The 20,314-nt window shown below is 42.7% G+C and overlaps 1 protein-coding gene across 1 annotated transcript in view; it reads left to right on the forward strand.

The window, feature by feature from the left end:
* Positions 1-20,314, forward strand: part of Csgalnact1 (chondroitin sulfate N-acetylgalactosaminyltransferase 1) — a 307,224-nt gene that overhangs the window by 216,857 nt on the left and 70,053 nt on the right. Inside the window, 1 exon segment of the mRNA XM_042054957.1 lies at positions 3,597-4,517. Within this exon segment, the coding sequence (XP_041910891.1) occupies positions 3,884-4,517 (634 nt within the window). The 5' untranslated portion in view covers positions 3,597-3,883.

The raw sequence follows: 20,314 nt of genomic DNA on the forward strand, positions 1-20,314 counted from the left end.
GTCACATGTTCCAATGACTCTGGCACCATTCGTTTGGATAGGATTCCTTGGCTATCTGTGATCTTTGTGTTCCCATACGAAGTTTAGGATCTCCCCCTCCCCCTACACTAATTCCATGAGGAATGTCATTTGAATTTTGATAGAAATTGAATCTGTACATTAATTTTCGTAGTGTAGCCATGCAAAGAGGTTTCGATGAAGGTGGAGAGGAGGAAGGAGCACATGTGTGTGTTACTGGAAGGGACACTGGGAGCCACAGTGGGGAGAGGAGCTGAAAGTTGGCAAGATGAGCGACTGGGGGGAAATCAATCAAGTGTTCATGAAAGTACTGCCTCTAAACCTGTTACTTCATCTGTTGATGAAAACTGAAAAAGTCTTTTGTTTCACAAAATATCTTGGTGTTATTGCTGCCTTTTCCTTTTTTTCTCTGATGAATGGAGTTCAAGTAACCTAATGAATTTCCAAAGCCTCAGTAACTAGACTTTAAAACATAGTTTATTTGTGTATGCATATATGCATATATATGGGTCCTAGGCATCAAAATCAGGACCAGACTTGGAGGAAGGTGTCTTTACCCACTGAGTCATCTCAGCACAACCTCCGGTACTTGTCAGCACAGTATTTATGAGTATAACAGGTAGCCTGTAGTTTTAATTTTCTGCTAATCTTCTTTGCTGTTGCTTGAGACAGGGGCTCTCTACATAGCCCTGGCTGTCCTGGAACTCACTATAGACTATGCTGGAGTCAACCTCAGAGATCTGCCTGCCTCTGCCCCTGTCATGCTAGGCTTAAAGGCGTGTATCACCACTGCCCTAGTTTTAATTTTCCTAACTGTGGTATTAATGAGTTACTCCACTTAAACCAACATGGCTTCAATCCGTTATGCAAATGGAACATTTATTCCATTAAATTTGTTAGCATGATTGCATCTCTTTAGTTTTCACAGCACAATAAATTGTGTTGAATGTTCCATTTTTTATTTTTTGATTTTCTTATTTTGTCTGTAATGACAACATATTTAAAATAAAAGTCTTTTAAATGGCAGAATAATGTGATAACATGTCCTTACTGATAATTTAATACTTGGCTATAATGAGCTTGTCTGAGAGATTTCATTAAAAACAGCAGGTGCCTGAACATCAAAACCAAGATGGTTTTAATCACAGAATTATAGTAATTATACAAATCCCAAGATTTTCATCGGACATAAAAGGCTTTCAAGGGCAAGCCTACACTTTAAACCTGGTACTAATAACTATGCATTGTTCTAAATTATAGCTGAGAGACTCCTTGGGTCCAGAGAAACACTAGAGAATATATCAGAGAGAAAACATTATATAGTAAACTCTGACAGAAAGTGGACTAATAAACAATTTTGGTGGAGTGGGGACATTAGTAAGAGGCTTGTCTCCTGGGCAGTGGGAGAGGACCTTCCAGGTGTGAGCATCCAAAGCAGCAGGTGCACGATGCATTCGGAACAGTGAGCCTGGATCAGTACCATGTCCTGAGTGCAGAGAGTAACTTGGAACCTCCTCTCCCCACCAGGGATCTGGAGGCACAATTTGTCTGGATCTTTCTTCCCATCAAGCCTGGGCCACACAACACTAGGAAAGGATGTGGTTATTGGCCAAGACCCTAGATTTCTGAGGTTGAGCAAGGATACTGTAAAGATAATTTCATCATTATAGGGATTATTTAAAATGCCATTTTCATAAAATGGCAAAGTGCAGGTCCTCCTTGATTTTAGGAGACCTAATGTATAAAGATACACACAGGAAGGTTTTATAAAAAAATAGCCTTAAACCAAAGATTTGTCTCATCTATTTTAATTGATTCATTAATTAATTTATGGTTATGATGATGAAGATGATTTAAAAAGAAAGAGAACTTCAAAACTAACATGTCAAGAGATGTTGTCTGAGATAGAAGAAGGAGAAAGCAGGGCCTTGCAGACACGGAGATGGTGTGTCTGGCTTGCTCCTCCTTTATTACAAGCATTGGGTGTTGGATGCAGTCATTCTAGGAATTTTGCCGATGACTAAGCAAGACACAGAAGTCCTCATTTGGGCTGAAGAGGCATGCCACGAATCTGAGTCCTGAAAAGACAGCATCTCATCTCTGTTCCCCTAACCCATCCCTTTCTGTGGTAAGGGATGCAGGGATGATTGTACATTTGGTTGGACAACCATCACAGATCCTTTCAGCTGTGTTTCCATCAGGACATATTTTTGCATATCTGAACTTATGAATACTTCCTTACCTGTCCTGAAAACTCGATGTCCATTCTGATGGCCGTTGAGCATGCCTAGGAGAGCACATGGGTATACACACACGTGACTGCTGTCATCTCTCTGCTTGACAGCATCGGTAGAAACGTTGGCTGCCAGTCATTTCAGTGTCATCGAAGTTTTGCTTTTGAGCATTAAAATATGTGTCATTGCGAAGAATTATAACTTATAGAAAAATAGAAGTAAAACAAAAAAGTCTCAATTCTCAACAGAAGTACTGCTTGCATTTAGTAGTTGTCCCCATCGTCTTCTTGAGTTTCCTTTGAAGCACTTTGTGTTTTGATTTACAAACACGCTTTCATAAATAATATCTGCCATAAATAATTTCCATAAATCTTCCATAAATTGTCAACCAGTTCGCTATTGATTGCCATAGTGAATGAGCCCTCAGTGTCTTAAGGCACTTCATGTAACTGAATGTAGGGTTCATGAAAATTTCAACAACTGTAAGGTTTCTGAACATGCAGTAACCCAAATTACTTAGAAATCAAATGCCCAGTGAATCTATGTGTTTCCTGCAGTACTCACCCAAGCTGCACTGGGAGACTTTGTGGAAGCCTTGACTCTCAAGATAAAGCACACGCACTTTGCACCACACGGACTGTTCCACCCCACACCAACAGTGAACACCTCAGGCCAGAGTGCTGCTGTGAATGGCAGTGTATTTATTGCACATGCAAAATTTTCCACTCTTGTGGACACATAATGGCTTGATTATAGTAGACAAAGACTTCTAGTATTTTCCTTCTGTTGTTCCTCAGAATGTATCAAATTAGTGTAACTTGAATTTGATTGCATTGAAATAATTGGTCTAAATAATTTCTATGTGAGCTTTCCACTAGGGCTTCATAAATAATGGCTAAACAATGTTAACTTGGGATCAGGGCAGTGTTTTCAATAATTTCTGAAAAATCTTTAAATGGACGTCTACTGTTTTTCATTACTTATTTATGAAAAGTGCTTTTCTTAGCATCGGTGATTACAGAATCAAAATACCAATCAATTCTGCAAAATGATGAAGGTGAGTTCCCATCCTGCAGGATCAGATATTCAGCTGTTTGAATTATGTCAGGTAACCGCATCCCCCTCATTAATATGAACATTTGCTTACTCGGCCATAAATGTTGAAATCATATGAATATGAAAGAATTGCTTTAAAATAAATGTATGATTTGTGGTAGCTAAATTTTTGACTTGGGTGATTATTTTGTATACCTATATACTTTGGATCAGGTGAAAAGAGGTCCTGACTCGAAGTTCCAGTGTGAATGGAAACACTCAGGGCCCCTGTCTTTTGTGTCTCCTCAGGAGCCCCTCGTCTTCGGCACAGCAGGAAGGCTATGATGGGAGCAAATGAAAGAACGTGGAGGTTCCACTTAATTGATTGTTTCTGCCTAGAAGATCTTCTTTTGGAAGCAGGAGAGCAGTCTTACGTAATGGTTGACTTCCAAAGGCAGGCCACCTTCTAGAAGGAAATGGATGAAATTGGTGCAGGGGACTTCAGACGCACTGCGGTCTAACCAGGAAAGCCCTTGTGTGGGGCCTTCCCGGCACCCTGGGATGCTGCACACGCTGGACGCATGGCCTGCACCTGAATGAGGATGGTCCGTCGTGGGCTGCTGGGGTGGATTTCTCGGGTAGTGATTCTGCTGGTTCTGCTCTGCTGTGCCATCTCTGTCCTCTACATGTTAGCCTGCACCCCAAAAGGCGACCAGGAGCAGCTGGGACTGCCACGGGCCAATGGCCCTACGGGCAAAGATGGCTACCAAGCTGTGCTGCAAGAGCGTGAGGAACAGCATCGCAACTACGTGAACAGCCTTAAGCGACAGATCGCACAGCTCAAGGATGAACTGCAGGCGCGCAGTGAGCAGCTCCGCAGCGGGCAGGACAGGGCCAGTGATGCCACCGGCCTGCGCTCAGGCTGGGACCCTGCACCCAAAGCCCAGGCCGATCTGCTGGCCTTCCTGCGCGGGCAGGTGGACAAGGCTGAGGTCCATGCAGGTGTCAAGCTGGCCACCGAGTATGCTGCCGTGCCTTTTGATAGCTTCACCCTGCAGAAAGTGTACCAGCTGGAGACTGGCCTGACCCGCCACCCTGAGGAGAAGCCGGTGAGGAAGGACAAGCGCGATGAGTTGGTGGAAGCAGTCGAATCGGCCCTGGAGAGTCTGAACAGTCCCGTGGAGAGCAGCCCACACCAGCGTCCTTACACGGCTGCGGACTTCATAGAAGGTTGGTATGCTTGGAGATTTTGGGGTTGCTGAGCCGGGATTGAAAAAACACTTCCTCTCTAGGATGACTGGTGGCGAGTTTCATGAGGGAGACACCAGTTTGCTTTTTCAGGCACACTTTCTTCTCCCCCATTTTCTCTTGGAAACTGCACTAAATACAATTAGCTGTTCTGTGTTAGAAGAAGGTAAAACTTCATGCTTTGGAAGGTAAAGCGCTTGTCCAGAAAGCATGAGGACTCGAAGTTCAGATTCTCCACACCCAGATAGGCAGCTCACAGTTTTAGTAAAAGACCTCGTATGAAAAAATCAGGTGGCGAACAATCAAGGATGACACCCATTGGCATCCTCTGGTTTCCACATGCAAACTGTCGTGTGCACATTATCATACACCCCCAACCCACAAAAGATAAAAAGATAAAACAAAGCTTAGATATAAAAATCTCAAGCGCTAATGGAAGATACAAGTAATTTCATTGTGTCTTTTACCCTAGACACTTCTAGGAACTGGGCTGTGCTATGAGACCCGGAAGAAAGCACAGAGCAAAGCATTTACATGTGCAGACCCTGTTGGGAACATGTTTCATGTACCCTGTGTGTTCAGCAGAACCCATTAGGAGATAAGGAAAAGGAAGTAATGTTGATCAAGGGGAAGGCTGGTGCTACAGATCCCAGGTGACAGAGGCAGGATTTGAACCCGAGAAGACTGAGCCTTGAGTGTACGTCCCTAACTACAGTGTCACGTGTAGATAGTCATAGCTGATGGAAATGGGAGGAGTGGCTCACTCTTTTCATGAGTGCCAGTCACTCTGGGACTGATTGTGTCTGTGTCTGATTCTTTAGGAGACATTCTCCTTACCTCCTTGGAAGACTCGTTGGTATCTTGTTACTTGATGCATTATTACTGGTTCCGAAACTTCTACTAAATTGAGCTAAGTCTTTGAGGGAATGCAGTTCCATTGTTTGACATCTGGATAGGATCTTCTTCAACATGGTCAGAAACAGAGCTATGTCTTCTTACTGGTCACCTTTTCTGTCAGGAGACCGTACCATTGCACCCAGGAAAGAGTTTCTTATCAGTCAGAACTTCTCCCAGGCAGGGGTGACAGCTAAAATGGCCAAGTGTTTGCAGTGGACGTGTAAGGAGCCAAGTTCAATCCTTCAGGACCCCACCACCAAGCACAAAGCCAGGTGTGGCAGTGCAGACCTGTAATCCCAGTTCTAGGAAGGTAGAGACAGGAATATAACTGAGGCTCACTAGCCAGCTAGCCGAGACTGCTTGGCACATTCCAGGCCCATGAGAGATCCTGGCTTCTACATGCATGCACACATGCACCTACACATACAAGAGCACCCATGCATGTCAGTATGCACACATGCATGCACACACGCACATGCACACACACACACACACACACACACACACACACGATCCTCTGATATTTTTCTTGTTTTCTTTATGCACTTGGATATCATGGTTTTTTTTAAATTTTATATTTGAGCCATGACTTCATGAAATTTTAATATGGAACCGTTTTTCATATACTTAGAGCCACACAAAGAAATCATTTACATGATCCATCTTTTGCTGGGAAGATTTTTGTAATTCATGTATCTGAGATACAAAAGAGACAGGGCATCTCTAGCCACAAACAAGTGTGCAAATAAGCACATGCTGGCATTCAGGAAGTGTTCAGGTTGGGATGAGGCAGCATCGCGTTTGCTGATGCTTCATAGCTTATGAGCTGCTTCTACATATGTTATTTTACTCGCTGACCCTCGGGGGGATCATTAAACCTCATTTTTTTTTAAAAAAAAAAAAACACTGTTCTGCCACGCTCCCTTGAGTGTGCTATAGATTGCTGCCCACATACAAAGTAATCCGAAAAGAGCTTGATTACAAATCAATGCCTGCAGCCTGGAAAGTTTGCCCTTTTGCTTTACAATCTGCCTTCATTTTTGAGATCTCCATCTGCCTTTCTTTATCTGGTCTTGCTATGTAAAGGCAGTCTTTCTCAATCAGCAGGGGCACTAACCCGGGTTGCTTTGCTCTGATACCTGGCTGGCTATCTGTTAGGGGTCCTCTCGCCCAGCTGCCTGGTGTTGGGTCCATGTGTCAAACACAAATGATACTCCCAGGGCGACCAATTCACATGTAGCTTCTGAATTTGGTATAAGTCTAGAGAGTTATTCTCATGGGCTATATAAATGAAGACAAAATGCTTTAAATATATTTGTGTGTAACTAATAGTTATAAAGAGCTCAGGTTATTTAATTTTTAAATTGTTATCCATAGCGAAGCAATATGGGGCCATCTTGATGGTCATAGGAAGTGAGGCATTTGGGAGGAGTCTACAAGTCAGAGGAAGATGCAGGAAGTAAAATTTAAGTTCAATACATCGAAAAGAATGTTGCCTCAGAACTGAGTGCCATTCCTGTCACCGCAGGATGAGCTGGAGTTGTCGATTGTGGTTCTTGTTGCAGAGAGGTGGGTGGACTGAATCACACTTGATCTTCTCTGTCCTGGTTCATTTTTCCTTCATCTACACCTATTCAAAATGAGAGAAGCAAATGGGTAAAGCCCACTTGAGATCTGTTCTCTACACTGAGTTTGAGCAGCAATAAGGACTTTGCTGGGAGTAATATATTTTAAACAACTTATTTGCATTTCTATACATAACTGGAGAGAAAATGACTTTTTCTGATGTATAAGACTTTTGTGGTCCAAAGTTGGAGCCATTTAGCAAAAATCCATCTGAAATTAAGTTAAGCAGGACTGTTCTGTGTGCTCAGGGGATTTTAAATGAAGTCAGCAAATCTGCCTGCTGCTGGACTAGCAAGGCCAGGATGGGGCTCCTTGTGGGTATACTAGTTTCTTCTCCTGTTGCCATGACCAGATACTTTACAAGAAGCAACTTGCCGATTTATTTGTGCTTGAAAGTTTTAGAGAATATAGCCTACCCTGGAGGAAGAAGGATGGTGGGAGGCAAATCCGCAAGAGGTGGATGCTCCTCACCTCACATGTTAGTGAACAAGAAACACGGAGCATGTAAGCATGTGGGAACTAGGCTGGGGCTGTAGAGTCTTAAGGCCCTCCCCTAATGACCCCCTACTTCCAGCCTGACTCTGCCTCCTAAAGGCTCCACAGCCTTCCAAAGACAGCACCACTCACTGGGGACTTGGTGTTCAGACAAATGAGGCCATGGGGACATTTCACATTCGTACAGTAACAGTATTTAAAGAAATAATAAAGCCCTGTAGGATGGAATGCTTCCAGGTAGCTCTGGTATCAAACCTAAGGTGAGGCAGGTGACTTAAGCATGAGGCTCTGTATGGTCTACAATGAGACCCTTAGGCTCCTTGAGAAATAGCTTGCTCCTCTGTCAATAAGAAACTTGTTGTACATGTCTGCCAAGGCCCTTTTTAGATGCAGATGGAAGAAAACTCCTCCATCAATTTGCTAGGTGACTGAAAGCAAAATCACCTAGCCAACAAAAGGAGAAATTGAGGTTTAACACTCAGGACATCTGGTGTTGCTGTGACTGCTCTGTACTTCTGTAGAGCTGGCAGATGGAGAACATCACACTTCTGTCTAAATAGTGACTACTATTTCTCTCTAAAATCTAAGGGGAGCAGTAGTTACCTCTGTGTTCAGGGAGTCTCATAGGCACTGACGTTTTTGTTGGATTCTCATTTAATAGCATTTGGGATAAGAAGTGAACATCAAGCCCTGCCTCAGAACGTCTAACTGTTCGTCTCCTTGTTTCTTTACAGTTTAGTACATATTCTGTCAGAGGGAGATGTGCACACTGGCACGCCATTGGCATGCGCCTTTGATTTCACGTTTCTTTGAGAGTCGTGGATATGCGCGGCGTCGTTTCACAAAGCGATTTACCTTCCTAAATCTTCTGCAATCCAAACATGTGACTGCGGGACCCCTACATGAGCCCCCAGGGTTAGTGGCATGGCAAGAGATTTCCCATGCCGAAAGGCTCAAATTAGGGTGCCATGGAGTCAAACTCTGACTGTTAGAAAGGCTTTGAGAGGGCTGCAATTTGAACGTGCCCCTCTAAAAATTCAGATGGTGACAGTGTGACAGTCTTGAGGGCTTGAGCACTCACAGATTAAAGCCTCACGAAAGCAACTGAGGCCTTTACAAAAAAGGCTTCTTGCACAGCATCCCCTGCAGAGGATGCAGGACTGCACAGACAATGAGCCCGAGCTTACGGGAGTCCACCGCTGTGCGGAAGTTCATCCTACCCTTTACAAACTATCCTGCTTCAGGGATTCTCTTGGAGCTGCAAAACTGATTTTGAGTAAGGTAACTTGAGATATATTTTCAAACCAGGCAATTTGGAGGTTGCTACATAACCTATAACTGTGTACCAAGTTGTTCAGTCCATCCTGACCTTGTGTCCATTACAATCAAGACTTCGGGGAGCTCTTGAGTTTTGGAGATCCATTGGTTGTTTGTCACCATGTGACTTCTACAGGACACTGTGATCAGTTTGTTCAAGCTGGCTTTGTCAAGTCCAAAGAAACTCCAGGTCTGGATTTTAGCAACCTATGATAAGAAATATGCCAGGACAACACTGGTCAGGAAAGAGGCTCAGCCTTCATGTCAGGGCCATGCCTCTTGTTAGCCACTTGGTGACAGGGCAAAAATAATGATACATTCTAATGAACTGCAGCACATCTGGGGATCCAGTTGCAGAAATAGGGAATAATGGGGATTCTGTACCCTGGGTTACCCTTGACTTATTTTTAGGGCATGGTGATATACTGGGGAACGGGGATGAGGGGGTTGGGGAGAACTGTGGAAAACATAAAAGGAAAGTATGTAAGGTCTTAAGGTAGACCTTAGCACCCTAAGCCAGTGTCTGAAAAACTGAAGGCCCAGAACTCTTGATATCGGTTCTGCTGGACCCCAGCTTTCTTAGCAATGATGGGTGGTGGGTGTTGCTTCTGGGAAAGGAGTCATTTTGAACCTGGTTTCTGGCTTCTCCAACTGGGGACTAGTTGGGGCCCCACCCTCAGACTTCATCAGCATGTGTGTATGGTGTACCTCTTCTGTGCACAGAACGTCCCCGCTGTTTGAGAGCTAGTAAAGGATAAAGCCAGTTGTCAGGCTTAAAGACCCAAAAAGTTGTTTAAGCAGAGTGACGAAACTCCGAGTGAGGGAGACTTGAGTGGATGAAACCGACCTTTGGTGCCCTGAGCTTTAGAACCAGTAGCAGAGGGGGCTGGAGAGATGGCTCAGAGGTTAAGAGCACTGCCTGCTCTTCCAAAGGTCCTGAGTTCAATTCCCAGCAGCCACATGGTGGCTCGCAACCATCTGTAATGGGGTCTGGTGCCCTCTTCTGGCCTGCAGGCATACACATGGACAGAATATTGTATACATAATAAATAAATAATTTTTTTTAAAAAAAGAACCAGTAGCAAATAGCAGCCAAGAGACAAGGAAGAGGTTGAAGATGGTGAGGTATGAGCTGGGCTTAAAGGACAGGAATGGGGACCTGGAGAGGGAAGGTGAATTAGAACCTAAAGGAAGCAGAGAATGGAACACCATACTTCTGGAAGTGAGACTGACTTGAACATGGGTTAAGGTAATGCATAGAAGAGAGAGACCGTCATCACCAACAAACAGGCAAGAGTCAGTGGATTGTAGGAGCCTGAGGGTGGGCCACAGGGATGCTTTGGATCTGGAAGTGCACCCGAGCTAGAAGAGGCTTTAGAGCCCCAGCTAGCCTCCTCCTCACACTTCTGCAAGTTTCTAGTGTTCACCAACTTCAGCATCCTGCAGAGCCCTGTACCCTGTGATGGTGATTGCTCTGGCTTATTCCAGCTGGTTGCATGCTTGAACACGTTCTGACATTTCGTAAGCACAGTCTCCAATCTCATGTAAAGTCCTCTTTCCCTGTGATGAGGGCCTCTCATTATCTCTATTTAGCCCAGGTGGAATCTGAAATTGGAAGAGGTTGAGAACTCTAAGTCTGCACAGCTGGCGAGCAACTGCACTGCCGTTGCCGAGCCTGAGAATTCTGCTGCCTCTGCTCGGGAGGTGACTGGCTAAATATACTAAACAGCCTTGGAGTGACGTCAGGCAGTCTTTCTTAAAACAGGTGCAGGACTTAAAAACATGCTGGGTAGGGGCCTCATGCTTGCGATTTATTAAAAGATCCTTAGGAAATTGTATTGTTCAAAAGTGAAGGAAAATGTATGTTGGGGAGACAGAAAGGGGCACGGAAAAAATTGTGCTGAAGACAAAGTCTTTAAGGTTTGTGTTGTTTTGTTTGTGGTGGGCTGGTTTCATAAGGCCCATGCTAGCCTCAAACTCACTATCCAGATGAGAATGCCCTTGAGCCCCTCGCCTGGCATATTCCACTTCCCGTGTTCAGGGCTAACAATGGATTGATTTAACCAAAGGAAGGTGTAACACCATCATACTCTATTTCCATAGCTCTAACAGAAAACTGCAGATTGACTAACAGTAAAATCGACAGTAGGAAAAACAATAGAAATTCGTCACATGATTGGAGGCTGTGACTGTGGAAGTCCAAAACAAAAGAAAATCTAGCCAAACTCACTGCAAAGGAGGCGTGCTCGGAAGGCAGGGCTATGAATTCTTTCTTGGCCTGATTGTCTCTTGAAGATTCCGTCCCCTAATATTATTACAATCAGAGACTTCAGCATGCTTTTGAGGCAACAATGAAACGACAGAAGGTTCATGGAACCTTTGACCTTAAAAGCTTTATTTGAACTGCTTGGACTGATTCTCTCAGAATGATTGCAGAGCTATGGGGAAAGGAAGCTGAGAAGATGCTGAATCTGAACACCTCCCAGGCTTCCCCTCAAAGCTGTGTGCTTGCTAGTCAGTTCCTTAGGGGCATAGGCAAGGTTTACTTTGCTGTCCTGTAAAGCCTGCTTTTCATCTACTTTGCATATGAGGTGACAGCCCTGGAGGATCTCACTCACCCTCCCTTTGCACTTTTGCCTCCTGCTGCCCCTTCCTTCTTTCTCTGTCTGCTGATGCTCATCATGAAACACACCTTGACCTCCCTGCTCTGCAGAGCGCCTCACCAAGAGAGCCCTGGATCACTGTGTAGCCAACAATTTATACTGTTTCCTTGGTGAAATATTTTCCGAGTCTTTCCTCATTCTTTCCAAAGTAGCATCTCAGATGTGAGGTCATTGCTCAGATTTCTCCAGCTGGTTTATCAGTCTTTGTTCAGATTTGACTGACAGCTGACACTTACTGGCCGCTTTTAGAAACAGTAACTGAAAAGCCTGATGTCTCTGTTCACGGATGGCAAACTGTCACAGCAGTCTTTCATTCTGGATTATTCTATTTGGAGCTCTGTTAAGGGAGGCTTTGAGAAGTCTGACTTCCCCAGGTCCTGTGGCTGGGGAGTGGAGAAGCCTGGTCTCCTGGTCCTCTTCCCTTTCCTTCTCTGCAGTAACCTTTAGGGAGTGTGAGCGGTGTCTCAACCAGCTCTTGCTTCCTATGTCCTATTGTACATACTACATAGTCTTTAAAGAAAGAAAGCACTTGAAATTCTTTGGAAGACATACTTTTATAAAATATGAGGTTACATACAGTGCTCACATTTGGCGATTTTCTCTGCCTTATAGTTTTGGTGTATATTGGCAATGTGGATGGGAGGACGCTTCCCACAGTAGTAACCACTATGCGCAGGTTTCCAGCTTGAACCACAAATCTGAAACCATAAACTCAAATCCTGAGAGCTCAAGAAAGTAACTTTCTTGGTAAATGACTTTCTTTTTCTGTATTAAGCTTTGCCAGTTCCTTCTTGATTTAGAATCTAATCATGAAGGCACTTTTTAAAGGCTTTAGTATGAAATAGTTTTAGAACTGTGGGGACATTGCAAACACAGTGAGAGACGCCAACCGTGGCACAGTCACCCAGACTGGGAAAGTCGCCTCACCAAAGAGTTTGACCTCTGTACTTTCACGTTCTTTCAACCAACCACAAACTGAAACTATTCGATGGAAAATTCCAGGAAAAAAGATTCGTCATTTCATTATAGTATGTTATTTCAATTTTCTGTTTGTTATCTTGTATTCGGTTTAATTTTTAAGTATTAAGCTTTATCACAAATGAACATGTATATGTAGGGTAAATTCAGTTGTGTAGAGGGTTCTGTAATCTCCCTGAGGCTCTTCGGACGCATGGACAATGGGGAGCTACTGTACAATGCTATTTTTGTTTTGTTTTTGTTTCCTCTTTTCACACTAAGTGACTCTGAACCTCTTCAGTCTGCACTTGAAGGCTGTCGTTCTGAGCTCTGTATCAGTATTTTGCAGATATTTCCTTTCCTGTCCCCCTTCTTTCCAAACTGTTGGCCGTCAGCACGTGACACGGCTTGACTCTTGTGCATGCTCTGCTTCTGTTGTCCTTTTACTCTGGGTTTTAGTTGAAGTCTTTCATATTGACCTCTCTCCTTGGTGAAGGTGTGAGCCAGGGAGAACATCGCTTAATGTGTGGCTGCATTTTCATCTCTGGGGTTCCCATTTGATTCTTGTCATCACCACCTCTCAGCAGAAGTCACCTGTGAGGCTGTGTCCATCCACTTTCTCTGCTGGAGCTTTTAACTGGTTGACCCTTGTCGTTTAGATTCTCTGGTCCATGGGTCTACTGCCTGTAGCATACCTGAGGCTGGTTCTGACTGATGGTTCTTTGTAGATTGATTGTTTTCCTTGCTTTTCTGGTACCTCATATTTTTGCCCAAAGATAGACATTTTGTATAGATAGTGGAGGCTGAGGTAACTGAGAATGGCTCCTCTCCCCCAGCCTTTAGTGTGTCAGGGGAATTAGATCATCTACATGTTCCTCAACGTAGGAAATGCTGTATGAAATAAATCCATTTTCACAGGTTGAAAATATTATAGGTTGAAAATGCATCTAATATCTAAAGTCATAGCTCATTCTTATTTGCCTTAAACATGGTTGTAAAACTTATATTAGTCTAATATTGGATGAAATAACCTACTTTATATAAAAGTATTGAACACTTCATGTAGTTCATTAAATGCCTTGCTGAAAGTGGAAAACAAAGCAGCTGTGCAGACTCCCTCCTCTGTAAAAGAATGTTCAATCAACTATCATCAGTTTTGGACCAGACCTCTGTGGTCAGGATGTAGGTTGATGTTTGATGTTACTGTGGTTACTCTTAGAGAAACAGGGGCTTCAAATATGTCAGTGGTATATGGATTTATGTTTAGGGTGAGGGTTGCTTTGACTAAGTACAGTCGTTGGGGTCCTGAAATTTAGGACTCCTATGTACTCTGTTTCTTAAAGAATATCTCCTTACATTTTTCTCCTGTGAATGTAAAAATTTCAGAAGTGCCCCAGGCTATTCTATTGTGACTTGTTTCTGAAGCTTATTAGCCTGACTGTGCAGGGGAGCACAGAGCTGTGCGGTAGGGTTGCTGCTAATGTTTGATTAAATCTCAACCTCGGGCAGATACCTTGACACTGGGTTAGGGTTATTCTCTGATCTCACCTCAAGAGGAAGACACCTTTACGTTGTCCTTCCCCAAAGGAGAGAATCTATGATACACTTTCTCACTCAAATAAGTCTCCCTCTCTAGGGAAAAGACAAGGGTTCAGGATTTTCTTGTCCTTCCCACTTGGTCACCAGGTCACATGGTGTGGCCTCTGGTGGTTCCTTTTGGTCGCTTCTATTAATAGTCAATGAGAGTCCAGGAGAAAAAAAATGGAAAACTAAAAGTTTCTCCAAGAAACAAAAATAAGACAAAATACCTACCAAGGGACATTGCTGTCCTGTTGCTCTAAACTCCATCATTTTGATTTTTCCTTTTCGTGGTTGGCTATCTACTCCACAAAACAAGTTCTCATGTTGCAACTGCAAATGTAGGGCCAGTTCATTGTTCTTTGAGGTTAACTTTCCTTTAAGCATTTCTTTTTCAATCCGTACATTTAGTTATTCTGGCTCTTTTTACTATAAGAAATACTTGTACTTTATTAAATTTTGCCTGGAAACAGAAATGTGAAACTCTCTTTTAAAAAATAATTTAAAGCTGAGTAATTACTTTATTGGCCTGCCTTATGCTACAAACCAATCATCTTGTCTCATACCTCACAACCTGGTCTCCACCATTGCACACAGTTCACCAGTTTTTAAGAAATACATCTCATTGATTTCACTCGTGAGTTTTGTTGTGGTCACACCCCAAATAGTCTGGAAGACTATTGATAGAAAATTTACTTTGAGTGAAACCTCAATTCCTCTGATCTATGGACTTGGGTCAAAGGAATGCCATTTTCTGTGCAGCTGGATTGTGGGGTTTCAGTGATAAAGTACAAAGAGGAAGGATGTATTTCACTCTGTCTTTCAGAGGCTCAGCTCATCATGGTATGACGGTATAATGGAGCAAATCACATCCCAGGAGCTCACGAGCAAAGAGAGGAAGTGCCTGCGTTAATGATTGCCTTCTCCATTTTCCCTTTTATACTACTTGGGCCCTCATTCAATGGGATAGCGCCACCCAAATCCAGAGTGGTGAAAGGTTCTCACGCATACACATAAAGGGCTTTAATAATCTCCCAGTCAAATTGACAATCAAGATAATTCATCACATCCTCCCCTTTTGTAACACTATCTTGAGCAAAGCTCTTATTCTTTGGGTTTTAATGTTGCAAATGCTGCCACTTGGATTTCTTATCTCAAATGCTGTATTCAACAAGGACAAGTATACTTTTTAAAAGAGATCATTCTTTGAGAATTTCATACTTTTTTAAAATCATATTCTGTCTCATCCCCCAACTCCTACTGGATCTTCCCCTCTCCCTACACAGGAAGAAAGGAAGAAATGAAAGAAGGATGAAAGGAAGGAAAGAAGGGGAAGGAAAGGAAAGGGAAGGAAGGGAGGGAGGAAGGAAAGGAAAAAAGGAAAAAGAAGGAAGGAAGAAAGTGAGAAAGAGAGGAAGGAGAAGCCACTGAAAATCATGGAATCTGATTTATGCCAAGTAACTTCTGTACATGGGGCCTTCCCTGGACTGTGGTTGATATGCCCAGTGTCACTCTATTGAAGAAAACTGATTTTTCCTCTCTGAGCAGCTCTGATTTGTGAATGGCTTTTGACTAGGGGTGGGACTTCGTGCTCACGCCCCTACTCCATGCTGGGATTCTGTCTTGAACTTGTGCTGGTCTTCTAAATGTTGTCACAGTATCTGTGAGTTCATATGTGCATCTGCCCTGTATCTAGAAGATGCTATTCCCTTGTAGCCACACACCATGTCTGGCTCTTATCTTTCTGTACCATCTTTTGTGTAGCTCACCGAGCCTTGGGTGTGAAGTGTGATACGGATATTCCGTTCAGGGCTGAGCACTCCCAAGACTCTCACTCTCTGCATGCTGTCCAGTTGTGGTTTCTGTGGACCATCTAAGAAAGCTTCTCTTATGAGGGTTGAGTGATCACTGCCAATCACTGATCTGTGGGTACAGCAATATGTCATTAGAAGTCATTTCATTGCCGTGTTCATTTAGCAGAATAACAATGGGCTTTCTATCCTTACTGCATCAGTTTATAACTGGTGAGTACAGAGGCCCAGGTTAGTAGTATGGAGTGACTCTCTCTTCCTCATTACAGGAACGTGGGATCATTGTTTTCTATTTCTTTCCTCCTTACACATAAGTCTACCGAGAACCCTTCCACGACATTCTGGTGTTTAAGTCCTCTGTTAACTGGACTTGGGAGTCAAAGGGTAATGGGAAGAGAGGAAAAGGGACTCTGTTCCCAGCAAACCATGTGCCCTTTCTGTGCACATCTTCCACACCTCCATCATGTATGCTTGAAGCCACATGAAGGACTAAGGTGTTATTTCTGTTGATGTCGCTTTACATCACCCCACATAACACTTCATCAGGAACTGAAGCCAAGACTTTAAAGCCGTAAGAGGCATCTTTCCAAATCCCGTCATGCTCCTTCCTCTGGAGTCCTGCCATGGGGTACTGCTTCTGCCTCTTTTCTTCACTGTATGCATCTCATTGAACCTTAGAGCCATTACCAGCAACTCATAGCCAACTCCCGAGTCCATCTTACTGCCAGCCTATAAAAGAGTCCATTCCTCTCGCGGTGACCCTTGTGGTAATCATTATGAGTTTCCAAGTTATAAATGTGAATGGATTTCACAGTTACATTTTGGGTGGCTTTATGAAGAGTTACAAATGCCATGTCACAGGACGGAGGGAGAGAGCTAAGTTGGTACTATAAGCATTTGCATTTGGTCTCACCATGCAAACAAAAGTCAAAGAGTGGCAGAATATACTTGTAATTCCAGTGCTGGGGTAGCCAAGGAGATGCTGAGCTTGCTGGCCAAGAAGCCTAGACAAATTGATGATTCCAAACCAGTTAGAGACCATGTCTCTAAAACAAGGTGGATAGATGTATGAGAAAAGGCATCCACCCAAGGTTGACCTATGATTTCAGATGCGTATGCTCACACATTGCACTTAAGTGCACACATATGAACTTTTTCCCTTACACACACTAAAAAAACATGTCTATGAAATAGTCTCAGTATTACAGCATAGCCATGATCTTTTTTCTGTACTTTCAAGTGACTTATGAATATAGTTTTGACCAGAACACTTTTGTAAATAAAGGACCGTGTTCCTATGTTTCCTAGCTTTATCCATGTAATTGTTAGAATCTGCATTATTTCCCCAGAGAATGGTAGCTCATTGCTGGGAAGAGTGAGATAACTATGACCCTTAGCAAGCGACTGCATGTATACGCCGTGTTCTGCCCATTTCCAGATTGTTCATCAGAATAGAGATGTTTGTCACAGCCACAGAGAGAGTGTTTGTCAGCTTTGTGTCATTGAGAGACAGCATCTGATTTAATGGAGAAAGGGTTTAACTTGACCCACAGTTTCAGAGGTTTTAAACCATGTTACCTTGGCTCCATCGCTGCTAGGTCTGTGGGGATGCAGAGCACCATGGTGGGAGTACATAGGAGAACAGAACTGCTTGCCGCATGGTAGCTGGGAAGCAGAGCATGAGAGACAGGAAGAGGCTGAAATATGGCCATATTCATCAAGGACTATTTCTTTGACTAGAACTCATCTTTTAAAGTGTCCACCACCTCTCAACAGCACCACCACCACCTGAGGACTAAGTTTTCAACACGTGGCTCATTGAGGGACGTGCCTGTTAAGAATTGTACAGAAGGCTCTGACCTTGTTCTACTCTAGAGGGAAAGGGTGATTCAGTAAGCTTATTCCTACTACACAAGGGGAGTTGGAGCTGAGTTGTAAATGAATAAATGAAGGAATTTGCTCCATCATAAAGGTTTTCCTAGGTCTCATATTTAACTCTTTCTGCCCACTGGATTTTGCTTATATCATAGACATAGATGAGGGTAATAAATAGTCTTTTCCAACTATGGAGGGCTCCATATGATTTATCAATTCATAAGAAAAAAGCAAAATTTTGAGAGGTGAATTCATCTGGCAGCTTTGTGGGAAGGACACTGACGGCAGGGAGCCAGTGGTGCCAAGGGAAATTAAATTGCATGAGGAAGTAATTAGGTTAAGTGTTAATTGAAACTTCCCAGCTAGCTAAATGTATAAATAGATGTGTAGTTGAAAATAGTGAGATGTATGCTTTGATGGTTTCAAAGACGTATTCACAGGTCTCTACTCATAGAATGTGTCTTAGACACTATCAGTGCTAGCTATAGACAAGTTAGACAATATAATTCCTACTCTGTGGTCTCGTAGACAGACAGCAAGTGCATGGATAATAACATCACAGAACCATACAAGGAATAAGTGATACAGAAGAGACAAAAAATTTGTCTGTACAGGTTGAAATATCCAGGAAGGACTTATCATGGAAGAATACCATTGAACATGGCTTTGAAAGATCAGGCCAAGTGCGTGTGTGTGTGTGTGTGTGTGTGTGTGTGTGTGTGTGTGTGTTGGGTAGAGAGAGAGAGAAAACAAAGCAGACACAAAGACAGAGAGAGACAGACATAGGTAGAGACAGAGAGAGACAGAAAATTTTGGCAATCAGAATAATAGTATAAAAAAGTGGCAGATATGTTTGCCAGCTTTCTGTATGTAGGCAACTGTGAGTGATAAGATAAAACTTGAATATAAGGTAGAAGGATCATAGGATGGGATGGGAGGAGGGGACAAGGTAACAATGCTGGAGAATTAGACGGATCAATATTATTATGTAAGAAAACAAATAATGATCATATTGAATATGATACATAAATATTTTTCTTTATTCTGCATGACTCCGAGGCTATGTGCCATTTAACATGTCATGATAGATTTAGTTACTAGCTGGGCCACTCAGATAGCAAGAGAGAGTATCTATTTGACAGAATTAGATGGAGCCAGGACTAGAAATCAATCTGGAAGATCCTAAAAATGTTAGCTCATATGATAAATCATAATTATATGATCCAACTCTTATACTCGTATGTGTCTGCCAGTGAAACACAAAATACACATTCACCCCAAATGTGTATGCAAATGTTAATAATAACATTGTTCATTACAATTAGAAGGTGAAAGTAACTCAAATATCCATCTGTGGATGATTGAATAATAAAACATGATACAGTCACACAATGGAAAATAGAGCTTTAGAAAGAAATGAAATGGCCTGGAGAGACGTCTCAGCAGTTGAGAGCATGTGATGATCTTGTAGAGGACCCAGGTTCAGTTCCTAACACCCTCAATGGTAGGACACAAGTATCCATAACTCTAGTTTCAATGGATCCAGTGCCGCCTTCTGACCTCCAAGGGTACCAGTCACTATACAGTGTATAAACTCAGGCAAAATACTCAGCACATACAAAATTAAATAAATCTAGAAAAAAAAGAAAGGAAGAAATGACATGTTGGTGCTTGAAAGTATTATACTGAGTGGAAGAAGCTAAACAAACTGGCATATGCTGCATAATTCTAGTTATGGGAAATGTCCATAATTGACTGTTCTCCTGGGGCAGGGCAGAGATTAGTGACTGACAGCTTTTCCCCAGTGGGTGGATGGGATGGGGTGATGCTCATGTGCAGAGCGCCCTTTGGAGGAGATGACATACCCTAAATCTAGGCTGTGATGGTGGCAGAACTCTGAGTGCACCAAAATAGCTGGTTTGTATACTTCAGATGGTAAATTTCTTGGCATTATGTCTCAGAAAATTGATTGAAACTAAAGGATATAATTTCTATCCTCAAAGAAAAAGTAAAAAGACTGAAGCTGGAAGATTAGCTCAGAAGTTTTTGAGAAGTTTTGAAGAGTCAGGTGATTGGAGAGCTCCTGAGGGTACAGAGGAAGCATTGTCAAGCTAACATGTTCTGGACATTGTTTGCTTCGGGTTCCATGGTCATCTGGGCTCTTCCACAGAACATTTTCAACAGGATTTAAAGGAGAATCTAATAAAAATACTTATATGAGAGGTTTTTTAAAAAGGAATTTAAAGAAACTATCACATTTGTTGATGACAGGTTTCCTTGCCACTTACAGAGAGGTTAACACACATATATATCCTACTTTCATAAGACATTAGTGTGACAGGGGAGGTGGGGCATTGGCCGAAAGAAGGGAAACTCAAATCTTATTTTACTATATGTAAGGAAACAAAATTCAGTGGAGAAAATTATGAAAAATCTCTGCCTATGTTGTAGTGATAAAACTCAATCGACTACCACAAAAATGAATTTCCAACTTGGAAATTAATTTTCCTAATACAGTGTCTCTAGCTGAGAACTAAATAGTCCAGCATAATAACCAAAA

This window comes from Arvicola amphibius, chromosome 4 (genome assembly GCF_903992535.2).
Source record: "Arvicola amphibius chromosome 4, mArvAmp1.2, whole genome shotgun sequence".
NCBI lineage: Eukaryota > Metazoa > Chordata > Mammalia > Rodentia > Cricetidae > Arvicola > Arvicola amphibius.